Below are 22674 nucleotides of genomic sequence, written 5' to 3' on the forward strand. Positions count from 1 at the left end.
GCTCATCTTTTGAGGTGGAAAAAATTTGGCCAGGAAAGCACTGACCAGCTTTTTTCAAGAGTTCAGGCTTTCCTTAGGTTGTGAATCTAACCATGTTCTAGCTCTGTCTCTTACATCAAAGGGGAAAAGCATAAGCCTATAGACCTCGGGATTAACTCCATTGGTCTTGACAGTATCACAAATTTGCAAGAATTAAGCTAAGAACTGATGAGGATCTTCCAATGGAAGTCCATAAAACTTGCAATTCTGTTGCATTAGAGAAACTAGTTGAGGCTTAAGCTCAAAGTTGCTTGCTCCAATGGCAGGAATTGAGATGCTTCTTCCATAGAAGTTAGAAGAGGGTGCAATAAAGTCACCAAGCATCTTCCTTGCATCTCCACCATTGTTATTGGGTTCGGCCATGTCTCCTTCTTTTTCAAAAATTTTTGTCAGGTCCTCTCCAGAGGGTTGTGCTTTAGCTTCTCTTAGTTTCCTCTTAAGAGTCCTTTCAGGTTCAGGATCAGCTTCAATAAGAATATCTTTGTCCCTGTTCCTGCTCAAATGAAAAAGAAGAGAACAAAAAAGAATAGGAATCCTCTATGTTACAGTATAGATATTCCTTTATGTAAGTAGAAGAAGAGAAGAATAGAAGAAGGAGAAGAGAGAGAGAGAGAATTTCGAATTTTAAAAAGAATAAAAGGAAAATATTTTTGTTTTTATTTTAATTATTAGTTAGAATTTGAAAATTAAAAAGAAAAATAAAAATAAAATTAAAATTTGAAACAATTAGTTAATTAAAAAGAATTTTGAAAAAGTGGGTAGGAGTTTTCGAAAATTAGAGAGAGAAAATTAGTTAGGTAGTTTTGAAAAAGATATGATTGAAATAGAAAACTTTTAAAATCAAACCAAAAAGTCAAGTAGTTAATTGAAAAAGATTTGAAAATCAATTTAAAAGATTTGATTTTTGAAATTAAAGTTGATTACTTGACTAACAAGAAACTAAAAAGATATGATTCTAGAGTTTAAAGATTGAACCTTTCTTAATAGACAAGTAACAACTTGGAAATTTTTTAATCAAAATATTAAATGTTAGTGAGATTTTTGAAAATATGAAGTAAGAATAAGAAAAAGATTTTGAAAATCAATAAAAAAATTTCGAAAAATATGTAAAAAATAAATGAAAAAGATTTGATTTTTGAAAAAGATTTGAAAAGATAGAATTTTGAAATTGAAATTGATGAGTAAAATAAGGAAAGATATATTTTTTTATTTTTGGATTTTTAGTAAGGAGAGAGAAAAACACCAAATTGAAACAAAACATAAAAATTATGAATCAAAACAACTAATGCATGCAAGAATACTTTGAATGTCAAGATGAACACCAAGAACACTTTGAATGTCAAGATGAACACCAAAACTTATTTTTGAAAAATTTTAAGAAAAGAAAAACATGCAAGACACCAAACTTAAAAATTTTTAAACTTTAGACACTTACAAATTGAAAATGCATATGAAAAACAAGAAAAGACACAAAACATGAAAATGCAAAGATCAAACAAAGAAGATCATCAAGAACAACTTGAAGATCATCAAGAACACCATGCCTGAGTTTTCGAAAATTTTCAAGAAATTAAAAGGATGCAATTGACACCAAACTTACAATTTGGCACTAGACTCAAACAAGAAACACAAAATTATTTTTTTGGTTTTATGATTTTATTAACTTTTTTTTTGTATTTTTCGAAAATTATTTGGAAAAAAAAATAAGGATTTCAAAATTTTTAATGAGAATTCTAGGAATCATGCAATGTCAGGCTAAAACTCCGGTCCAGGAATTAGACATGGCTTACTAGCCAGCCAAGCTTTCAGTGAAAGCTCCGGTCCAAAACACTAGACATGGCCAATGACCTGCCAAACTTTAGCAGATCATTACATACAACAACTAATTTGCTGAGAAAGACAAAGAAGCTCTTCTAAGGATAGTTGAAACCTCGGTCCAAAAGATTAGACATGGCTTAACAGCCAGCTAGGATTCAACATATCTCATGAAACTCTAGAATTCATTCTTAAAAGTTCTGAAGAACATAGAATAATTTATTTTTTTGAAAATTTTTTCGAAAATAAAAATAATAAAACAAAAAGCTTAAAATAAAAATAAAATTACCTAATCTGAGCAACAAGATGAACCGTCAGTTGTCCAAACTCGAACAATCTCCGGCAACGGCGCCAAAAACTTGGTTGCACGGGGATTGTTTGTTCTCTGGCAACGGCGCCAAAAACTTGGTGCACGAAATTGTGATCTCAATGGCGTCAAAAACTTGGTACGCACGTTCATAATCTCAATTCTTTTTCACAACTCCGCACAACTAACCAGCAAGTGCACTGGGTCGTCCAAGTAATAAACCTTACGTGAGTAAGGGTCGATCTCACAGAGATTTTTGGCTTGAAGCAAGCTATGGTCATCCTTGTAAATCTCAGTTAGGTGGATTCAAATGGTTATGGGATTTTGATAATTAAAATATAATTAAAATATAAAATAAGATAGAAATACTTATATAATTCATTGGTGAGAATTTCAGATAAGCGTATGGAGATGCTTTGCTCCTTCTGAATCTCTGCTTTCCTACTGCCTTCATTCAATCATTCATACTCCTTTCCATGGCAAGCTTTATGTTGGGGGGTCACCGTTGTCAATGGCTACCGTCCGTCCTCTTAGTGAAAATGGTCCAAATACGCTGTCACCGCATGGCTAATCATCTGTCGGTTCTCGATCATGTTGGAATAGGATCCATTGATCCTTTTGCGTCTGTCACTACGCCCAACACTCGCGAGTTTAAAGCTCGTTGCAGTCATCCCTTCCCAGATCCTACTCAGAATACCACAGACAAGGTTTAGACTTTTCGGATCTCAGGAATGGCCGCCAATAATTCTAGCCTATACCACGAAGACTCTGATCGTGAACCAGGAGGCTAAGAGATACACACTCAAGCTATTGCAGATAGAACGGAAGTGGTTGTCAGGCACGCGTTCATAGGTGCATGATGATGAGTGTCACGGATCATCACATTCATCAGGTTGAAGTGCGAGTGAATATCTTGGAATAAGAATAAGCTTGAATTGAATAGAAAAACAATAGTACTTTGCATTAATTCATGAAGAACAGCAGAGCTCCACACCTTAATCTATGGGGTGTAGAAACTCCACCGTTGAAAATACATAAGTGATGAAGGTCCAAGCATGGCCGAATGGCCAGCCCCCTAAACGTGATCAAGAGATCAAAAGTGATACAAAGATAGTCTCAAAGATGATCAAAAGATCGATCAAAAGATGTGAAATAAATCACTAAAAGTAGTTTTTATACTAAACTAGTAACTAGGGTTTACAGAAATGAGTAAATGATGCAGAAATCCACTTCCGGGGCCCACTTGGTGTGTGCTTGGGCTGAGCATTGAGCTTTACACGTGTAGAGACTTCTCTTGGAGTTAAACGCCAGGTTGCAGCCTGTTTGTGGCGATTAACTCTAGTTTGTAACCTGTTTCTGGCGTTTAACTTCAGAATAGGGCAGGAAGTTGGCGTTTGAACGCCAGTTTGCGTCATCAAAACTTGAGTAAAGTATGGAATATTATATATTTCTGGAAAGACCTGGATGTCTACTTTTCAGCACAATTGAGATCGCACCAATTGGGTTTCTGTAACTCCAGAAAATCCACTTCGAGTGTAGGGAGGTCAGAATCCAACAGCATCTGCAGTCCTTTTTCAGCCTCTGAATTAGATTTTTGCTCAGGTCCCTCAATTTCAGCTAGAAAATACCTAAAATCACAGAAAAACACACAAACTCATAGTAAAGTCCAGAAATATAAATTTTGGATAAAAACTAATAAAAACATGGTAAAAACTAACTAAATTATACTAAAAACTACCTAAAAACAATGTCAAAAAGCGTATAAATTATCCGCTTATCACGCATCTGCTCGGGTATTTTTTTCCTGGGCTATGTGTGTAATTTGTAATGAATGAAATTGAGGAATAAGATCTCTTACCATCGCATGATACTTTTCTAACAGTTGATCTTTTACCTGAAAATGTCTTGTTACTTGCTGTACGACGAGCTATGAATCGCAATATAGCTGCAGGTCTATTATGTTTAGTGACTGAGCTAGCCTTAATCCGACGAGCAATGCTTCATACTTGGCTTGATTGTTACTTGTTTGGAATGTGAATCTGATCGACTGTTCAGTTTGTAGGTCTTGTTTGTTGGTGAGCAAGACACCTGCTCCTGATTCATCTGCGTTTGAGGCCCCGTTGACGTAGAGTTCCCAGGTATATTGTTGCTCTGGATGGTCCGTTAGTTTGGCTAAGAAATCTGCTAAGAATTGAGCCTTGATAGTTGTTCTTGGTTCATAGGCTATGTCAAATTTGGATAGTTCTATCGACCATTTGATGAGCCTTCCCGAAACCTCGGGCCTTGTGAGGATCTGCCGTAGATGTTGGCTTGTTTTGACTATGATTTTGTTATTTTGAAAGTAATATCTTAATCTCCTTGCTGTTAGGATCTGTCAAATTGTGATCTCAATGGCGCCAACAACTTGGTACGCACAATTGTAATCTCAACTCTTTTTCACAACTTCGCACAACTAACCAGCAAGTACACTGGGTCGATCCCACGGAGATTGTTGGCTTGAAGCAAGCTATGGTCATCCTTATAAATCTCAGTCAGGCAGATTCAAATGATTATGAGGTTTTGATAATTAAAATATAAATAAAATATAAAATAAAATAGAGATACTTATGTAATTCATTGGAGAGAATTTCAGATAAGCGTCTGGAGGTGCTTTGTTGCTTCTGAACTTCTGCTTTCCTACTGCCTTCTTCCAACCATGCGTTACCTCCTTCCATGGCAAGCTGTATGATCCTCTCGAATGAAAACAAATCCATATGCGCGGTCACCGCACGGCTAATCATCTGTCGGCTCCCGCTAGTGTCGGAATAAGACCATTGTCTTTTTGCACACTGTCACTTGTGCCCCACATTCGCAGGTTTGAAGCTCGTCACAGTCATCCCTTCCCGGATCCTACTCGGAATACCACAGACAAGGTTTAGACTTTCTGGATCCCAGGAATGGCTGCCAATAATTCTAGCCTATACCACGAAGGTTCTAATCTTATATTAGAAACCCAAGAGATACGCACTCAAGCTATTGCAGATAGAACGGACGTGATTACGAGTGGATATCTTAGAGAAGAAGTAGGCATGAATTGAAGAGAAAAACAATAGTACTTGTATTAATTCATGAAGAACAGCAGAGCTCCACACCTTAATCTATGGGGTGTAGAAACTCCACCGTAGAAAATACATAAGAACAAGGTCTAGGCATCGCCGAATGGCTAGCCTCCAAACGTGAACATACAAGTTCCAAAGATCAAAGATAGATCCCAGATGAAAATACACTAGTAAAAGGTCCTATTTATAATGAACTAGTAACCTAGGGTTTACAAAAATAAGTAAATGATGCAGAAATCTACTTCTGGGGCCCACTTGGTGTGTGCTTGGGCTGAGCATTGAAGCTTTCAAATGCATATGCTTTTCTTGGAGTTAAACGCCAGCTCTGATACCAGTTTGGGCGTTTCACTCCAGCTTTTATGCTAGTTCTGGCGTTTAACGCCAGAAAAGGGTAGAAAGTTAGCGTTTAAACGCCAATTTGCGTTATCAAAACTCGGGAAAAGTATGGATTATTATATATTGCTAGAAAGCCCAAGATGTCTACTTTCCAATGAAATTGAGAGCGCGCCAATTGGGCTTCTGTAACCCGAGAAAATCTATTTCGAGTGCAGGAGGGTCAGAATCCAACAGTATCTGCAGTCCTTTTTCAGCCTCTGAATCAGATTTTTGCTCAGGTCCCTCAATTTTAGCTAGAAAATACCTGAAATCAAAGAAAAATACACAAACTCATAGTAAAGTCCAGAAATGTGAATTTTGCATAAAAACTAATAAAAATATACTAAAAACTATGTAAAAATAGTGCCAAAAAGCGTATAAATTATCCGCTCATCACAACACCAAACTTAAATTGTTGCTTGTCCCCAAGCAACTAAAAACAAAATAGGATAAAAAGAAGAGAATATATAATGAATTCCAAAAACATCCATGAAGATCAGTCTTAATTAGATGAGCGGGGCTATTAGCTTTTTGCTTCTGAACAGTTTTGGCATCTCGCTTTATCCTTTGAAGTTCAGAATGATTGGCATCTATAGGAACTCAGAATTCAGATAGTGTTATTGATTCTCCTAGTTTAGTATGTTGATTCTTGAACACAGCTACTTTATGAGTCTTGGCCGTGGCCCTAAGCACTTTGTTTTCCAGTATTACCACCGAATACATAAATGCCACAGACACATAACTGGGTGAACCTTTTCAGATTGTGACTCAGCTTTACTAGAGTCCCCAATTAGAGGTGTCCAGAGCTCTTAAGCACACTCTTTTTGCTTTGGATCACGACTTTAACCGCTCAGTCTCAAGCTTTTCACTTGACACCTTCACGCCACAAGCACATGGTTAGGGACAGCTTGGTTTAGCCGCTTAGGCCAGGATTTTATTCTTGTGGGCCCTCCTATCCATTAATGCTCAAAGCCTTGGATCCTTTTTACCCTTACCTTTTGGTTTAAAGAGCTATTGGCTTTTTCTGCTTGTTTTTTTTCGCATAAAATTTTTTTTCTATTCACTACTTTTTCTTGCTTCAAGAATCAATTTTATGATTTTTTCAGATTATCAATAACATTTCTCCTTTTTTATTATTCTTTCAAGAGCCAACAATTTTAACATTCATAAAAAACAAATTCAAAAATATGCACTGTTCAAGCATTCATTCAGAAAAACAAAAAGTATTGCCACCACATCAAAATAATTAAACTATTTTAAAATTCGAAATTCATGTACTTATCTTTCTTTTACAATTAAAAATATTTTTTATTTAAGAAATGTGATGGATTCATAGGACATTCATAGCTTTAAGGCATAGATACTAGACACTAATGATCATATAATAAATACACAAACATAGACAAAACATAAGGCATAATTTTTGAAAAACAGAAAAAATAAGAACAAGGAAATTAAAGAACGGGTCCACCTTAGTGATGGCGGCTAGTTCATCCTTTTGAAGATCCAATGGAACGCTTGAGCTCCTCTATGTCTCTTCCTTGCCTTTGTTGCTCTTTCCTCATGGCTCTTTGGTCTTCTCTAATTTCATGGAGGAGGATGGAATATTCTTGGTGCTCCATCCTCAGTTGTCCCAGGTTGGAGCTCAATTCTCCTAGGGAGGTGTTGATTTGCTCCCAATAGTTTTGTGGAGAAAAATGCATCCTTTGAGGCATCTCAGGGATTTCATGATGAGAAATTTTCTCATGCTCTTGTTGAGGTCCATGAGTGGGCTTTCTTGTTTGCTCCATTCTATTCTTAGTGATGGGCTTTTGAGATGAATCTCTCCATCTCCCATGACTCGGAGGTGGAAGCAATTGCCTTCCCTTTCCTCTTTCTAGAGATTTCTCCGGCCTTAGGTGCTATAAATGGTTATGGAAAAACAAAAAGTAATACTTTTATCACACCAAACTTAGAAGGTTTGCTTGTCCTCGAGCAAAAGAAGAAAGAGGGAAGTAGAAGAAGAAGAAAATGGAAGAGATGGAGAGGTGTGTTTATGATGTGTGGAAATGAAGGAGGGATGAGGGGTATTTGGGGAAGGGTGTTATGGGAAGGTGTGAAGAAGAGAGAGAGAGAGAGTTGAGGTAGGTGGGGATCCTGTGGGGTCCACAGATCCTGAGGTGTCAAGGATTTCTCATCCCTGCACCATTTTGGTGTGTAAACACCCCTTGGAGTGCCAATCCTGTCGTTAAACGCCAGTCTGGTGCCCTTTTCTGGCGTTGAATGCCCATAATGGTGCCAGACTGGGCGTTTAACGCCCATTCTGCTACCCTTACTAGCGTTTAAATGCCAGTAAGCTCATCCTCCAGGGTGTGCTGTTTTCAATGCTGTTTTTTATTTTAGCTTTTATTTTTGTGACTCCACATGATCATCATCCTAAAGAAAACATAAAATAACAATAGAGATTTAACATAGATAAGTAAAAATTGGGTTGCCTCCCAACAAGCGCTTCTTTAATGTCAATAGCTTGACAGTGGGCTCTCATGGAGCCTCACAGATACTCAGAGCATGATGATGGCCTCCCAACACCAAACTTAGTTTGAATGTGGGGGCTCTGTTTGACTCTGCATTGAGAGAAGCTTATCATGCTTCATCTCCATATGTACACAAGGAAATTCTTTAGCTTAAAACACAAGGTATTCCTCATTCACTTGAAAAACCAACTCTCCTCTGTCAACATCAATCACAGCTTTTGCTGTGGCTAGGAAGGGTCTGCCAAGGATGATGGATTCATCCTTATTCTTCCCAGTGTCCAGGATTATGAAGTCAGCAGGGATGTAAAGGCCTTCAACCTTTACCAAGACATCCTCTACAAGTCCATAAGCCTGTTTTCTTGAATTGTCTGCCATCTCTAGTGAGATTCTTGCAGCTTGCACCTCAAGGATCCCTAGTTTCTCCATTACAGAGAGGGGCATGAGGTTTATACTTGACCCAAGGTCACATAGAGCCTTCTTAAAGGTCATGGTGCCTATGGTACAAGGTATTGAGAACTTTCCAGGATCCTGTTTCTTCTGAGGTAATTTCAGTTGAACCAGATCATTTAGTTCATTGATGAGCAGTGGTGGTTCATCCTCCCAAGTCTCATTACCAAATAACTTGGCATTCAGCTTCATGATTGCTCCTAGATACTGAGCAACTTGCTCTTCAACAATGTCTTCATCCTCGTCAGAGGAAGAATACTCATCAGAGCTCATGAATGGCAACAGTAAGTTCAGTGGAATCTCTATGGTCTCTATATGAGCCTCAGATTCCTTTGGTTCCTCAAAGGAGAATTTCTTTTCATTCAGAGGACATCCCATGAGGTTTTTCTCACCGGGAATCACATCGTCCTTACTTTCTCCAGGTTCGGCCATGTTAGTCATGGTTTTGGCCTTGCACTCTCTCTTGGGATTTTCTTCTGTATTGCTTGGGAGAGTGCTAGGAGGAGTTTCAGTAATTTTCTTACTCAGCTGACCCACTTGTGCCTCCAAATTTCTAATAGAGGATCTTATTTCAATCATGAAACTGAAAGTGGTCTTAGATAGATCAGAGACTATAGTTGCTAAGTCAGAGTGGCTCTGCTTAGAATTCTCTGTCTGTTGCTGAGGAGATGATGGAAAAGGTTTGCTATTGCCAAACCTGTTTCTTCCACCATTATTATTATTGAAGCCTTGATTAGGCTTCTGTTGATCCTTCCATGAGAGATTAGGATGATTCCTCCATGAAGGATTGTAGGTGTTTCCATAGGATTCTCCCATGTAATTCACCTCTGCCATTGCAGGATTCTCAGGGTCATAGGCTTCTTCTTCAGAAGAAGCCTCTTTAGTATTGCCTGATGCAGCTTGCATTCCAGACAGACTCTGAGAAATCATATTGACTTGCTGAGTCAATATTTTATTCTGAGCCAGTATGGCATTCAGAGTATCAATCTCCAAAACTCCTTTCTTCTGAGTTGTCCCATTATTCACAGGATTTCTTTCATAAGTGTACATGAATTGGTTATTTGCAACCATTTCAATGAGTTCCTGGGCTTCTTCAGGCATCTTTTTCAGATGAAGAGATCCTCCAGCAGAGTTGTCCAATGACATCTTGGACAGTTCAGACAGATCATCATAGAATATGCATATGATACTCCATTCTGAAAGCATGCCAAAAGGACACCTTCTGATCAACTACTTGTATCTTTCCCAAGCTTCATAGAGGGATTCGCCTTCCTTCTGTCTGAAGGTCTGGACTTCCACTCTAAGCTTACTCAATTTTTGAGGTGGAAAGAACTTTGCCAAGAAGGCATTGACCAGTTTTTCCCAAGAGTTCAGGCTTTCTTTAGGTTGTGAGTCCAACCATGTCCTAGCTCTGTCTCTTACAGCAAAAGGGAAGAGCATAAGTCTGTAGACCTCAGGGTCAACCCCATTAGTCTTAACAGTGTCACAGATTTGTAAGAATTCAGCTAAAAACTGATGAGGATCTTCCAATAGAAGTCCATGATACTTGCAATTCCGCTGCATTAGAGAAACTAATTGAGGCTTAACCTCAAAATTGTTTACTTCAATTGCAGGAATTGAGATGCTTCTTCCACAGAAGTCAGAAGAGGGTGCAATAAAGTCACCAAGCATCTTCCTTGCATTGTTGGCATTGTTGTTATTTTCGGCTGCCATGTCTTCTTCTTTTTCAAAAATTTCTGTTAGGTCCTCTCCAGAGAGTTGTGCTTTAGCTTCTTTTAGCTTCCTCTTCAAGGTCCTTTCAGGTTCAGGATCAGCTTCAACAAGAATGCCTTTATCCTTGTTCCTGCTCATATAAAAGAGAAGAGAACAAGAAAGTATGGAATCCTCTATATCACAGTATAGAGATTCCTTAAGGTGTCAGAGAAAAACAAGAATAGAAGGATGAGGTAGGTAGATAAGAATTCGAACATATGAAGAGAGAGAGAGAGTTCGAATTGCTAATTGAAGAGGAGTGTTAGTCCTTAAATAGAAAGGGGTGAGAAGGGGAAAATTTTTCGAAAACAATTTTTTTTTAAATAAAACTAAAAATTTTAAAATAATTAAAAAGGATTTTGAAAAAGTGGTTGATGGTTTTTCGAAGATTAAGAGTGAGAAAGAGGTTAGGTTATTTTGAAAAAGATTTTGAAATTAGCAGTCAGCAAGATATGATTGAAAATTAATTTGAAAAAGATGTGATTGAGAAGATATGATTGAGAAGATATGATTGAAAAATAATTTAAAAAGATTTGATTTTGAAAAAGATATGATTTGAAAAAGATATGATTTGAAAATGATTTGATTTTGAAAAATTATGAAGATGTGAAAAAGATTTGAATTAAAAACTAACTTACCTCTTTTGGGCGTTTAACGCCCAGCCAGGTACCCTGGCTGGCATTTAAACGCCAGTTTTCCTTCCTCACTGGGCGTTTTGAACGCCCAGCTTTTTCTCTGTAATTTCTCTGCTGTATGTTCTGAATATTCAATTCTTTGTATTATTGACTTGAAAAGACATAATTTTGAAATTTTTTTTTTGAATTTTTAATAATGAGAGGGAAAAATAACAAAATGAAACTAATTATAAAAAACTAAGATCAAATAAACAATGCATGCAAGAACACGTTGAATGTCAAGATAAACATCAACATATATTTTTAAGAAAAGAAAGACATGCAAGACACCAAACTTAGAAATTTTCATATTAGAGACACTAACAAATTGAGAATGTATATGAGAAACAACAATAGACACAAAACAAGAGAATTTAAAGATCAGACCCAAGAAAATCATCAAGAACAACTTAAAGATCAATGAAGAACATAATGCATATATTTTTTTTTCAAAAATTTTTAAGATAATTTAAAGTTATACAATTGACACCAAACTTAAAATTTGACACTAGACTCAAACAAGAAGCACAAAATTTTTGGTTTTTATGATTTTATGAAATTTTTTGTATTTTTCAAAAATGAATTAGGAAAAGAAAATAAAAGAAATTCAAAATTTTTAATAAGAATACTAGGAATCATGCAATGTTAGTCTAAAGCTTCAGTCTAAAAAGATTAGACATGGCTAGCCAAGCTTTAGCAAGACATTACATACAACAGCCAAATTGATGGGAATCAATTAGCTCCTGTGATGATAAAAGCATCATCTGAAACTCTAGAATTCATTCTTAAAAATTCTGAAGAACATAAAATAATTTATTTTTTTGAAATTTTTTTTTTCGAAAATAAAAAGCTTAAAATTAAAATAAAATTACCTAATCTGAGCAACAAGATGAACCGTCAGTTGTCCAAACTCGAACAATCCCCGGCAACGGCGCCAAAAACTTGGTGCACGAAATTGTGATCTCAATGGCGCCAACAACTTGGTACGCACAATTGTAATCTCAACTCTTTTTCACAACTTCGCACAACTAACCAGCAAATGCACTGGGTCGTCCAAGTAATACCTTACGTGAGTAAGGGTCGATCCCACGGAGATTGTTAGCTTGAAGCAAGCTATGGTCATCCTTGTAAATCTTAGTCAGGCAAATTCAAATGGTTATGAGGTTTTGATAATTAAAATATAAATAAAATATAAAATAAAATAGAGATACTTATGTAATTCATTGGTGGAAATTTTAGATAAGCGTCTGGAGGTGCTTTGTTGCTTCTAAACTTCTACTTTCCTACTGCCTTCTTCCAACCATGTGTTACCTCCTTCCATGGCAAGCTGTATGATCCTCTCGGATGAAAACAAATCCATATGCGCTGTCACCACACGGCTAATCATCTGTCGGTTCCCGCTAGCGTCGGAATAAGACCATTGTCTTTTTGCATACTGTCACTTGTGCCCCACATTCGCAGGTTTGAAACTCGTCACAGTCATCCCTTCCTGGATCCTACTCGGAATACCACAGACAAGGTTTAGACTTTCCAGATCCCAGGAATGGCTGCCAATAATTCTAGCCTATACCACGAAGGTTCTAATCTTAGATTAGAAACCCAAGAGATACGCACTCAAGCTATTGCAGATAGAACGGACGTGGTTGTCAGGCACGCGCTCATAGGTGAGAATGATGATGAGTGTCACAGATCATCACATTCATCAAGTTGAAGTGCGAGTGGATATCTTAGAGAAGAAGTAGGCATGAATTGAAGAGAAAAACAATAGTACTTGTATTAATTCTTGAAGAACAGCAGAACTCCACACCTTAATCTATGGGGTGTAGAAACTCCACCGTAGAAAATACATAAAAACAAGGTCTAGGCATGGCCAAATGGCCAACCTCCAAATGTGAACATACAAGTTCCAAAGATCAAAGATAGATCCCAGATGAAAATACACTAGTAAAAGGTCCTATTTATAATGAACTAGTAACCTAGGATTTACAAAAATAAGTAAATGATGCAGAAATCCATTTTCGGGGCCCACTTGGTGTGTGCTTGGGCTGAGCATTGAACCTTTCACGTGCATAGGCTTTTCTTGGAGTTAAACGCTAGCTCTGGTGCCAGTTTGGGCATTTAACTCCAGCTTTTATGCCAGTTCTGGCGTTTAACGCCAGAAAAGGGTAGAAAGTTGGCGTTTAAACGCCAGTTTGCGTTATCAAAACTCAGGAAAAGTATGGACTATTATATATTGCTGGAAAACCCAAGATGTCTACTTTCCAACGCAATTGAGAGCGCACCAATTGGGCTTCTGTATCTCAATAAAATTCATTTCGAGTGCAGGAGGGTCAGAATCCAACAACATCTGCAGTCCTTTTTCAGCCTCTGAATCAGATTTTTGCTCAGGTCCCTCAATTTCAGCCAGAAAATACCTGAAATCATAGAAAAATACACAAACTCATAGTAAAGTCCAGAAATATGAATTTTGCATAAAAAGTAATAAAAATATACTAAAAACTAACTAAAACATACTAAAAACTATGTAAAAATAGTGCCAAAAAGCGTATAAATTATCCGCTCATCAAAAAGTTTACCTAAGCTTGGTTTCTGTCAGATCGGGGGAGAGGATAGAATTGTTTTCAACTTCTGAAAAGCTGTTTCGCACTCTGGGTTCCATTTTAACTTTTGTTGCTTCTTGAGAATGTTGAAAAAGTATTGTGAATGTGTGGATATTGCTGGTAAGAACCGAGATAATGCGGCTAGTCTGCCGTTCAGTTGTTGGACCTCCTTAGTTGTCCGAGGACTCCTCATGTTGATAATTGCTTCACATTTCTCGGGGTTGGCTTTGATGCCTCTGGAGATGAGCATGAAGCCAAGGAATTTGCCTCCTTTCACCCCAAAAGCGCATTTCTCGGGATTGAGCCTCATATTGTACTGCCTTACTTGTTTGAATATTTCCTCCAAGTCGGCCTCGTGGTTGTGGACTTGTTTTGACTTGACGACCATGTCATCAACATAGACCTCGAGGTTCCTTCCGATTTTCTTATTGAAGACCTTGTCCATCAGTCGTTGATATGTGGCACCTGCGTTCTTAAATCCAAAAGGCATAACCTTATAGCAATAATTTTCGAGTTCAGTGATAAAAGTTGTTTTATCCTCGTCTTCAGGATGCATTAGAATTTGGTTATATCCAGAGTATGCATCGAGAAACCTTAGAATATCGTATCCTGATGCATTATCCACCAGTTTGTCTATGCACGGGAGGGGATAAGCGTCTTTGGGACACGCTTTGTTTAAGTTAGTGAAATCTACACACATTCGCCATTTACCTAAGGCTTTCCTTACCATAACCACATTGAAGAGCCAAGTTGTAAATCGCAATTCCTTTATGAATCCTGCTTGTAGGAGCTTTTGGGTCTCTTCGAGGCATGCTACTCTTTTCTCATCCCCCATGTTTCGTTTCTTTTGTGATACAGGTCGAACTTTAAGGTCAATTTGTAGTTTGTAGCATATAAGGCTCGGGTCAATGCCGGGCATGTCTGCTGCCGTCCATGTGAAAAGGTCGGCATTGTTTCTGAGTAGGTTGATGATTCGTTGTTTAGCTCTTGAAAAGAGAGAACGACTTATGTAAGTGCAATGATTGTTATTATCGTCTATTGTTACCTTCTCTAGGTCATCTGTTGGGGCGGGCCTGTCTTGGAGATCTCCTCTTGGATCAAGCTCAGCCGCATTCGAGACATTTGCCACATTGTAGGTTTCCTTTTGAGGTTTTGTCTTCTGGTCGGTTTCTGATCTTATCTCCAGGCTCTCATTGTAGCATTGTCGAGCTTCGATCTGGTCAGAATGTATAGTAGCTATCTGGTTGTCTTGTACCTGAAACTTGACACATAGATGAACAGTGGATACAATAGCGCCAAAAGAATTTAGAAAAGGTCTACCAAGGATGATATTGTAAGGGCTAGTGCAGTCAACCACTAGGAATTGTACGTCTTTTGTTTTACTTAAGGGGTGGTTGCCCATGGTTATTTTCAACCATATACTGCCGAGGATAAATACTCGCTCCCCTGAGAATCCCACAAGTTCTCCCAAGGATGGTAGCATTGTTTGCTCACTGAGTTTCATTTTCTTGAAAGTAGAGTAGAAAAGGACGTTTGCACTGCTGCCGGGGTCGAGTAGGACTTTCTTCACCAGGAGATTTCCTGCCTGGATAGTCTAAGTTGGCGGTTCTTGCTTAGTAGTCGGACTGTTTGAAAGATATGTGGGGTGTCTATGGTGCGCAGGCGGTAGCCTCGCCTGTCCTGTAGACCATTAGCATTGCTCGATAATTTTGTTTTCTTGCCGAATTTGTTTGTCCACCACTCGCGAACCCCCTAGAGATGCTATTAATAATTCCTCTTGTCGGTGGAGGTTGAAATCTGGTTTTCTCTGAGATATTCGGGGTTTTTTCTTGTTGAAGGTCGTTCGTGTTCTGCGTAGTTGGCCTTATCCTGCCACATATGTACTTGTCCAGGTGTCCTTGTCTGGCCAATCTTTCTAGTAGATCTTTGGCGATCACGCATTCATCGGTTGTGTGACTGTACTTTTGGTGGAAGGCGCAGTGTTTCGACTTGTCGACGTGCCTCTGGTCTTGGTATAAACCGGCTCTGCTCGGCGGCTTTATTAGCTTGTTGTGTAATATCTCCTTAATGATGTCTTCTCTTTTGGTATTGAACCTAGTGTATGAATCGAACTTCAGAGTTAGCTTGAAGGGTTTTTTAGAATCCTTGTTATAAGGCTTGTCTTCTTCCTTTCTGAATGGTTGTCTTTCATTCCTCCGAGTTTCGCGTAGTTCTTCTATTTCGATCTGTCCGGTTGCTTTGTCCCAGAACTCTTCCAATGTCATCGATTTTGCAACAGCGATAGCTTCCTGGAATTTCCCAAGTCGGAGGCCACTCTATATCTTGATGGCATGCAATTGCACCTCTGGATTGAGGTCAGGGATCTCCATGGCCACTGTTGTGAAGCGTGTCATATAGTCTTTCAAGCTCTCGTGCTGCCCTTGCTTTATCGTGCTGAGATAATCTGAGTCTCGCACATAGATTTTAGATGCTACAAAATGATTGATGAATAGTTTGGCAAACTCATCGAAACTGGTTAAGGAACCTGCAGGCAAATTAGAAAACCATAATAGGGCAGCTCTATCTAAAAAGGTTGGGAAGGATCGGCACAAAATGGGATCGGAGTCGCTATTAAAGAACATCATAGAGTCAAATTTTGTGACATGAACTTTAGGATCTCCGATCCTTTTGTATGGTGCCAAAGTCATAGGGAGTGTAAAATTTTTAGGCATTTTGAAACTCATTATTTCTTCAGAGAAAGGATTAGTTCGTCGTCCCCTGTTTTTGGGGGGTGTTTTCCCTGTCTTTGCATTAGACTCTGACTGATGTTCCTCGTGTTGATCAGCATTCATCTTCTTGTTGACATTCTTCCTCTCGCCATTGTCCTGCAGCGTGGCTAACAGCTCGGCCATCCCCTGATTTTCTGCAAGCAGAACAGCGTTGACGGCCATGAGGTCGGCATTGGTTCGATGGGGTTGTTGAGTATCTGACTAGTCCGTCATGCTTCAACTTTTGAAAGAAATAGAGAGAGTACAAGGCGGATATGAAAGTTAAAAATGAGGTGGGACCCACGGTGGGCGCCAAATGTTCCGTGCGGAATATACTTCCGAGGTATAGCTCGAGTGATGATGAATCAGCAGCTCGAAAGCGTTCTTCCTGGAACCGTTGACCTCGGCGTGGAACCTGCAAAAGGAACTCCGATACTCAAGTCAGTAAGGTGTGCATTAAATGTAAGAGCAAAAATAAAAGAAAGTATCACAGAGACGAGACTGTTATTGCTTTGTTTGATCGGGAATCTCTTAAGTTGTATTTTTCTCCTCTCCCCTGACGAGGTTTACTCGCCCATTTAAATAGATAGCGTGCTAGGGAATATTCGTTAACTAAACATTCGAGTGGTGCTCGATTTTTTAGGAATTGCGAATAAGGATCAGTTTACGTGCTTGAGTGGTACGAGATTCTCGACGTACGTAGAGTATTTGTTTGGAGATTTTGACTCGTTCTCGATTGTTACTTTTGTTAGCCTAAGATATTGGTATGGTACACAAATATTATGTTAATCAAATATTATGTCTCTTAACAATTTATAATTCTTTATAGAGAATATTTTTTTAAAAAATATAAATCTTGTACTTCTTTTAATCGGGGTGTGTCGTTTGACCGCTTTTTAATTTGTATATGGAAGTTAAGTTGGTGCTAGACTCGGTTATGAGAAGGAGAGGGGCTTCACATGAATGTGGTGTCAGGCAGTAATGGAAATCGGACCGTGCGAGATCTCAATACCTACACGGACGGTCCGAGTACTAGCAACCAAAACGAACGGTCCGTTTTGTATAGTGTTGGACACTTGTCACGCAGAGGCCACTTCCCAAAGGGTACCCTGAATTATTATTGTTAGGAAGTGAATTATTAATATTTAGAAAATAAATTTTAAAATGTAAAATGAATTATTATTTTTTTTATACAACGTTTTTTTTTTGAAATTTTTTTAAAATTTTTAGTTATAATTGTTAGGAAATTAAATATTATTGTTGTTGTGAATAATTGAATTTAATAATAGTAAATAAATAATTAATATTACAAATTATAATTTTAGATATTAAAAAAATTTGAGTACTAGATCATAAGCTTGAGTACTAATTTTTAGCTATCATACCAAGCATGGAAGAAAGAGAGAAACAAAAAATTAGAAGAAAGAAGTCATTGAAGAAGGAGAAGAAGATGCGGGTTGCTCTGATCCAGCATTCACACACTTTTATATAAAGTCACAAACAACTCAGACCCTGCGATTAGGTTTAGTTCATTCAAAAAAAATTATAAATTATTCAAATCGCACCCTGCGATTTCATAACCCATTTCACAAAAAAATTACACATTACTAACTACACAGAGGGTCCGATTTCCATCTTCTAAAAATTCAAAATCTCACCAATTTCAAATCGGACCCTACGATTTGTTGAGCCAAACTTAAATTCAAAGAACTCGCACGGTCCGAGTTCTTCAACCTAACACTCACAAAAAAGCTGTCCCACATATTAGTCTAATACTCCAATATTCCATATCTGGAAAAGACATGTACAAACCTTTCATATCGAAAAAATTTAGCCTCGTTTGACTCCGGGAAAAGTTTTTCCTTCCGTTAAAAAAAATTTGAAAATGGGTATTTACTCTTTTTTAAAAATACCGGAATGGGTATTCTCGTATTTCAGTTGTGAACCCGCCTCTGTCTCAATTCTGGGGACACCGCTCACCAACTCAACACAGAGCATCTAGAAACCCTCACAGTCACAGACTCACAGGCATCTCTCTTCTCTTCTCTCTCTTTCTAGCTGAAGCTCTTGACTAAGGTTGTTTTTTTACCTCTAATATTCGTTTCTTTCTTTGTGTAATCCCTTTAATTTTCAATTTGCTTCGGATAGTCTTGAATTATTTACATATATAATATGAGTTACAGCATTGGGTTATGTTTTGTTTATGAGCTAATTTTATTGTAGTTTATCCAAAAAGAAAAAAGAAAAGAAGAGAACTTGTTTCACTGGTCAAACCTCGTGATCATTTTGCATGTCATTTATTGTGATTATTTTTTTCAGTATTGATTAATACTTTTTATTTCATTTTCATAGGTTTTCTGGATTGCTTCATTGTGGCTGAAATTTGTTTCTGATGATGAAACAGCCAATTATTTTTTTTCTTAAATATTATCGGAACTGCATCGATTGTTTGAATCTATGTAATTTGGGTGCTGATTTTGTCACTTTAATTTCTGTTATATTTGTTAGCTCTTTTATGCCCTTTTCTATGCTTTTTTAAGTTTCACTGTAATATAAAGGTTGTTTACCATTGTACCAAAAAAGGTAGTTTATGTTTCTGAGTTGAAAATCTTTCAAAGCACCTTTCATAAATTGCAAGGGCTGCAAATCTTGGTTTTGTTTTGTTTTGGCACATTCTATTTAGCAATTTGTAAATTTATTTGTGTCCACTATGTTCAATAACAACTAAATCTTACCCCCGCTATATTAGGTCATCTAATTGTGATCATTTTGAAAGCCTTTGTTTATAGTTCTAATGCTTTTTATATAAGAAATGATATCTATCCATTTCTAACTCGTCATGAGGCAAGAATATTGTGATACTTTTTGTGCCAGTTTTTGTCATCCTTATTTCTATAACTTCCATTTCAATTAATTATGTCGCTTACCTTGTCACAGGTTCTCCCTAGGGTCTTACACGATTGTTGAAGAACACGCTAAAAGGTACATTATCTGTTAGGGAATATTATTGTCAACCCTGCTATTAATGGAGTCTTTGGTTCTTCGACTCCATGAAATCTCAGCTGTAAAATTTGGCAACTTCAAACTCAAATCTGGCATCTCGTCACCAATCTACATAGATCTCCGTCTTGTTATATCTTACCCTTCTGTCCTCCGGCAAATTTCTCAGACCTTGGTTTCCTCAGTCTCTTCTACTTCATTTGACTTTGTCTGTGGTGTTCCTTACACTGCTCTTCCTATTGCCACTTGTGTATCAGTAACTCAAAATATCCCTATGGTCATGCGCCGCAAGGAAATCAAAGACTATGGAACTTCTAAAGCCATCGAAGGTGATTTTACACCCGGCCATAGTTGCTTGATAGTTGAGGATTTAGTTACTAGTGGCACTTCGGTTTTGGAAACTGCTGCACCACTGCGTGCTGCAGGGTTGAAGGTCAGTGATGCTGTTGTATTGATTGATAGAGAGCAAGGTGGGAGAGCGAATTTGGAAAGCAATGGAATCAAGCTGCATTCAATTATTAAATTGACAGAAATGGTGAAGATTTTGAGCGAAAAGGGGAAGCTTGACAAAGAAATGGTAAGGATTGTTATGAGGTTCTTAGAGGAGAATCAGAATGTTGCTGCTTTGACAACTCAAGCTAAGCTAAAGAAGTTGTCATTTTTGGAGAGGGCTAAGTTGTCGAAAAATCCAACAGGAAAGAGGTTGTTCGAGATAATGGCTGAGAAAGAGAGTAATCTGTGTTTGGCTGCTGATGTTGGAACTACAGCTGAATTGCTTGAAATTGCTGAAAAGGTGAAAACTTCTTTCATCTGCAAAAGCCACCCCACCAATTTTTACATTATGGAAGGTTTCATTTGCTTAGGTCATTAGCTTTCAGATTCCTTTTATTTAAAAAGAAAAAATATATTTTTAATTAGTCCATGACAATTAATTTCATCTCTTATATACAACACAAATGTTCGGTCTTTGTATTACTATGATTAGTCAGATTATAGTGAGAAGTTTGCCCTTGATAAATAAAATATGATACCCTGTTTGGCTGTGTTCATTTTTCTTTATTTATTTTGTTCACATCAGGTTGGGCCTGAGATATGCTTGCTGAAAACTCATGTGGATATATTACCTGATTTTACTCCTGATTTCGGTTCTAAACTTCGCACGGTATAGTACTACTACATAAGCTAAGATTTCCCTTCAGTATAGCAGAAACTTTTGCACCATCATTCTTCTTACATGATTGTAGGCATCATGTTCAATAGAATCTTTTACATTTCTGGTCTAATTGTCTCTAACTATGCTTTTTGCTGTCGAAGATTGCAGAAAAGCATAACTTCTTAATCTTCGAGGACCGTAAATTTGCTGACATTGGTAACACAGTGACAATGCAGTATGAAGGGTAAGACTTTATGCTCCCACCTATTTTTTATTCTTTCAAGTTTCCTTTCATCCATTTCTTCTTTAGTTTGACATGTTTCGGCTCTGCTTTCTACAGAGGGATCTTTCGGATACTGGATTGGGCCGATATAGTAAATGCACACATCATCTCTGGTCCTGGAATCGTGGATGGACTGAAATTAAAGGTCTATAATACTAGTTGTGACATTATCTTGAATGTAGCTGGACCTAAATTGCTTGACTAACATGCCTCTTGAACCATAATAAGGGTTTGCCTCGTGGAAGGGGTCTGTTGCTGCTTGCCGAGATGAGTTCAGCTGGTAACCTTGCTAAGGGAGATTATACCACTTTTGCAGTTAAAATTGCTGAGGATCATTCTGACTTTGTTATCGGCTTCATATCAGTTGATCCAGCATCATGGCCTGGTGCACCAATAAATCCCTCTTTCATTCATGCAACTCCTGGAGTTCAAATGGTGACTGGTGGTGATGCTTTAGGGCAGCAATATAACACTCCATATTCTGTGAGTTTCTGCATCTTGCTATAGCAGAAAATAGCCGTGAATGAAAACTTGGTGCCTGTCTTGTTTGTGAAGACGTTTTCTATTTTCACTATTTTCTTTACAAAATCTTGAAAACAGAAAACGTCTTCACAAACCAAATAGACCCATAAATATAAATAGGAAAGAAAGGAGGGGGAGGGTGAATACTAAATACTTGTCACACTTACAAGTAGTTAGGATTGTACTCCAAGTTGCTCCAACCTATACTATATTGAACTCAATTGACCTGTGTTGTTTAAATATAGTATTGGTAACTAGACATCATCGAATTCAGTTTGGAATAAATGGTCAAACTTGAAAGAATTATTTATATCCAATGCTAATATCTAGTTATTACCTTTATGATGGAAAATAAAGGGCAATAATGCAAACATCTTCGTTTACTTCCCTTGGAAAGTGGCAGATATCATATACAACAACAAAGAAAATAAACAACGTAGCCTTATCCTGCCATAACTTGGGTTTCTTTTTTCTTTTGTTTATTTGCTCAAACTTGTTTGTTTGAGTTTCAAACCATCTTTATTTTCGTTTAAAGTATTATTTGTTCTGAGTTGATTTTAATATCATATTTTGCTCCTTCTAATATTGTGATGAAAACGCCTCTATGCAATATTTCTTTTTCTGATTCAATCTTGTGCTTTTCACTTCTGCATATTTGAGCTTACTGCAATTGAAAATTCTCCATATGGAATTTCAGGTTGTCCATGACAGGGGTAGTGACATTATCATAGTGGGCCGCGGGATAATCAAGTCAGGTAATCCAGCTGAAACGGCTCGCAACTACCGACTTCAAGGATGGAATGCATATTTGGCCAAGTGCAGCTGAGGACCCTATATTATGAGGAAATTTTGTTTCTGCACGCTATTTTTGGCCAACAATTAGGATACATTCTAGGAAATAAGACTTCCATTGATGAGAAACAAATAAAAGGCTTTCATAAAATACTCTCGGAATAAAAAATGAGGTTTTCATTCTGTATAAATGTTAAAAAAGTAGAAGCAGCACTTGGGGGGAGTGGCTTTGTTTTCTGTTTCTTTGATAGAGACGTTACATTTGTGGTTCTGCAGCACATTCAACAACAACAACAAAGCCTTGTCTTTCTAGGTGGGGTCAGCTACATGAATCAAACGACGCTATTGAGCTCTGTCATGTATCATGTCTACAGAGAGACCGTTTATATGTAGATCTCGTTTGACCACCTCATGGATGGTCTTCTTAAGTCTTTCTCTGCCTTTCACCCATTGTCCATCTTCCATCTCATCTATTCTCTTGACTGGGTATTCTGTCGATTTTTTTCTTATATGTCTAAACCACCTGAAACGCAATTCAACCATTTTTCTACAATAGG

General features: G+C 37.7%; 1 protein-coding gene and 1 non-coding gene across 10 annotated transcripts; both read left to right on the forward strand.

The window, feature by feature from the left end:
* The first annotated feature begins 9798 nt into the window (after positions 1-9798).
* Positions 9799-9902, forward strand: LOC112774140 (small nucleolar RNA R71). Its single transcript, XR_003188642.1, has one exon. It is a non-coding gene; the product is annotated as a small nucleolar RNA R71 (small nucleolar RNA).
* An 8345-nt stretch (positions 9903-18247) lies between these two features.
* Positions 18248-22300, forward strand: LOC112772991 (uridine 5'-monophosphate synthase). 9 transcript variants are annotated; one of them, XM_072224122.1, is made up of 9 exons: positions 18248-18443; positions 18720-18826; positions 19305-20160; positions 20446-20529; positions 20682-20764; positions 20861-20948; positions 21032-21083; positions 21168-21286; positions 22023-22300. In XM_072224122.1, exons 3-9 carry the CDS (start codon positions 19393-19395, stop codon positions 22149-22151), a joined length of 1323 nt encoding a protein of 440 aa, XP_072080223.1. In that variant the 5' UTR covers positions 18248-18443; positions 18720-18826; positions 19305-19392; the 3' UTR covers positions 22152-22300. The 9 variants fall into 9 exon arrangements, with proteins under 9 accessions (XP_072080223.1, XP_025673808.1, XP_025673809.1 ...); XM_072224123.1 differs by having other exon boundaries at positions 18287-18443; positions 19305-19349; positions 19625-20160; positions 21032-21286; XM_025818023.3 differs by having other exon boundaries at positions 21032-21286.
* The last annotated feature ends 374 nt before the right edge of the window (positions 22301-22674 follow it).

Source organism: Arachis hypogaea, chromosome 18 (assembly GCF_003086295.3).
Source record: "Arachis hypogaea cultivar Tifrunner chromosome 18, arahy.Tifrunner.gnm2.J5K5, whole genome shotgun sequence".
Classification (NCBI taxonomy): Eukaryota; Viridiplantae; Streptophyta; class Magnoliopsida; order Fabales; family Fabaceae; genus Arachis; species Arachis hypogaea.

Coding starts and splice junctions, on each gene's coding strand:
- LOC112772991 (XM_025818023.3), top strand. CDS start 19,393: ATGGAGTCTTTGGTTCTTCGACTCCATGAAATCTCAGCTGTAAAATTT. Junction 20,161..20,445: donor TGCTTGAAATTGCTGAAAAG/GTGAAAACTTCT, acceptor TGTTCACATCAG/GTTGGGCCTGAGATATGCTT. Junction 20,530..20,681: donor TCGGTTCTAAACTTCGCACG/GTATAGTACTAC, acceptor TTGCTGTCGAAG/ATTGCAGAAAAGCATAACTT.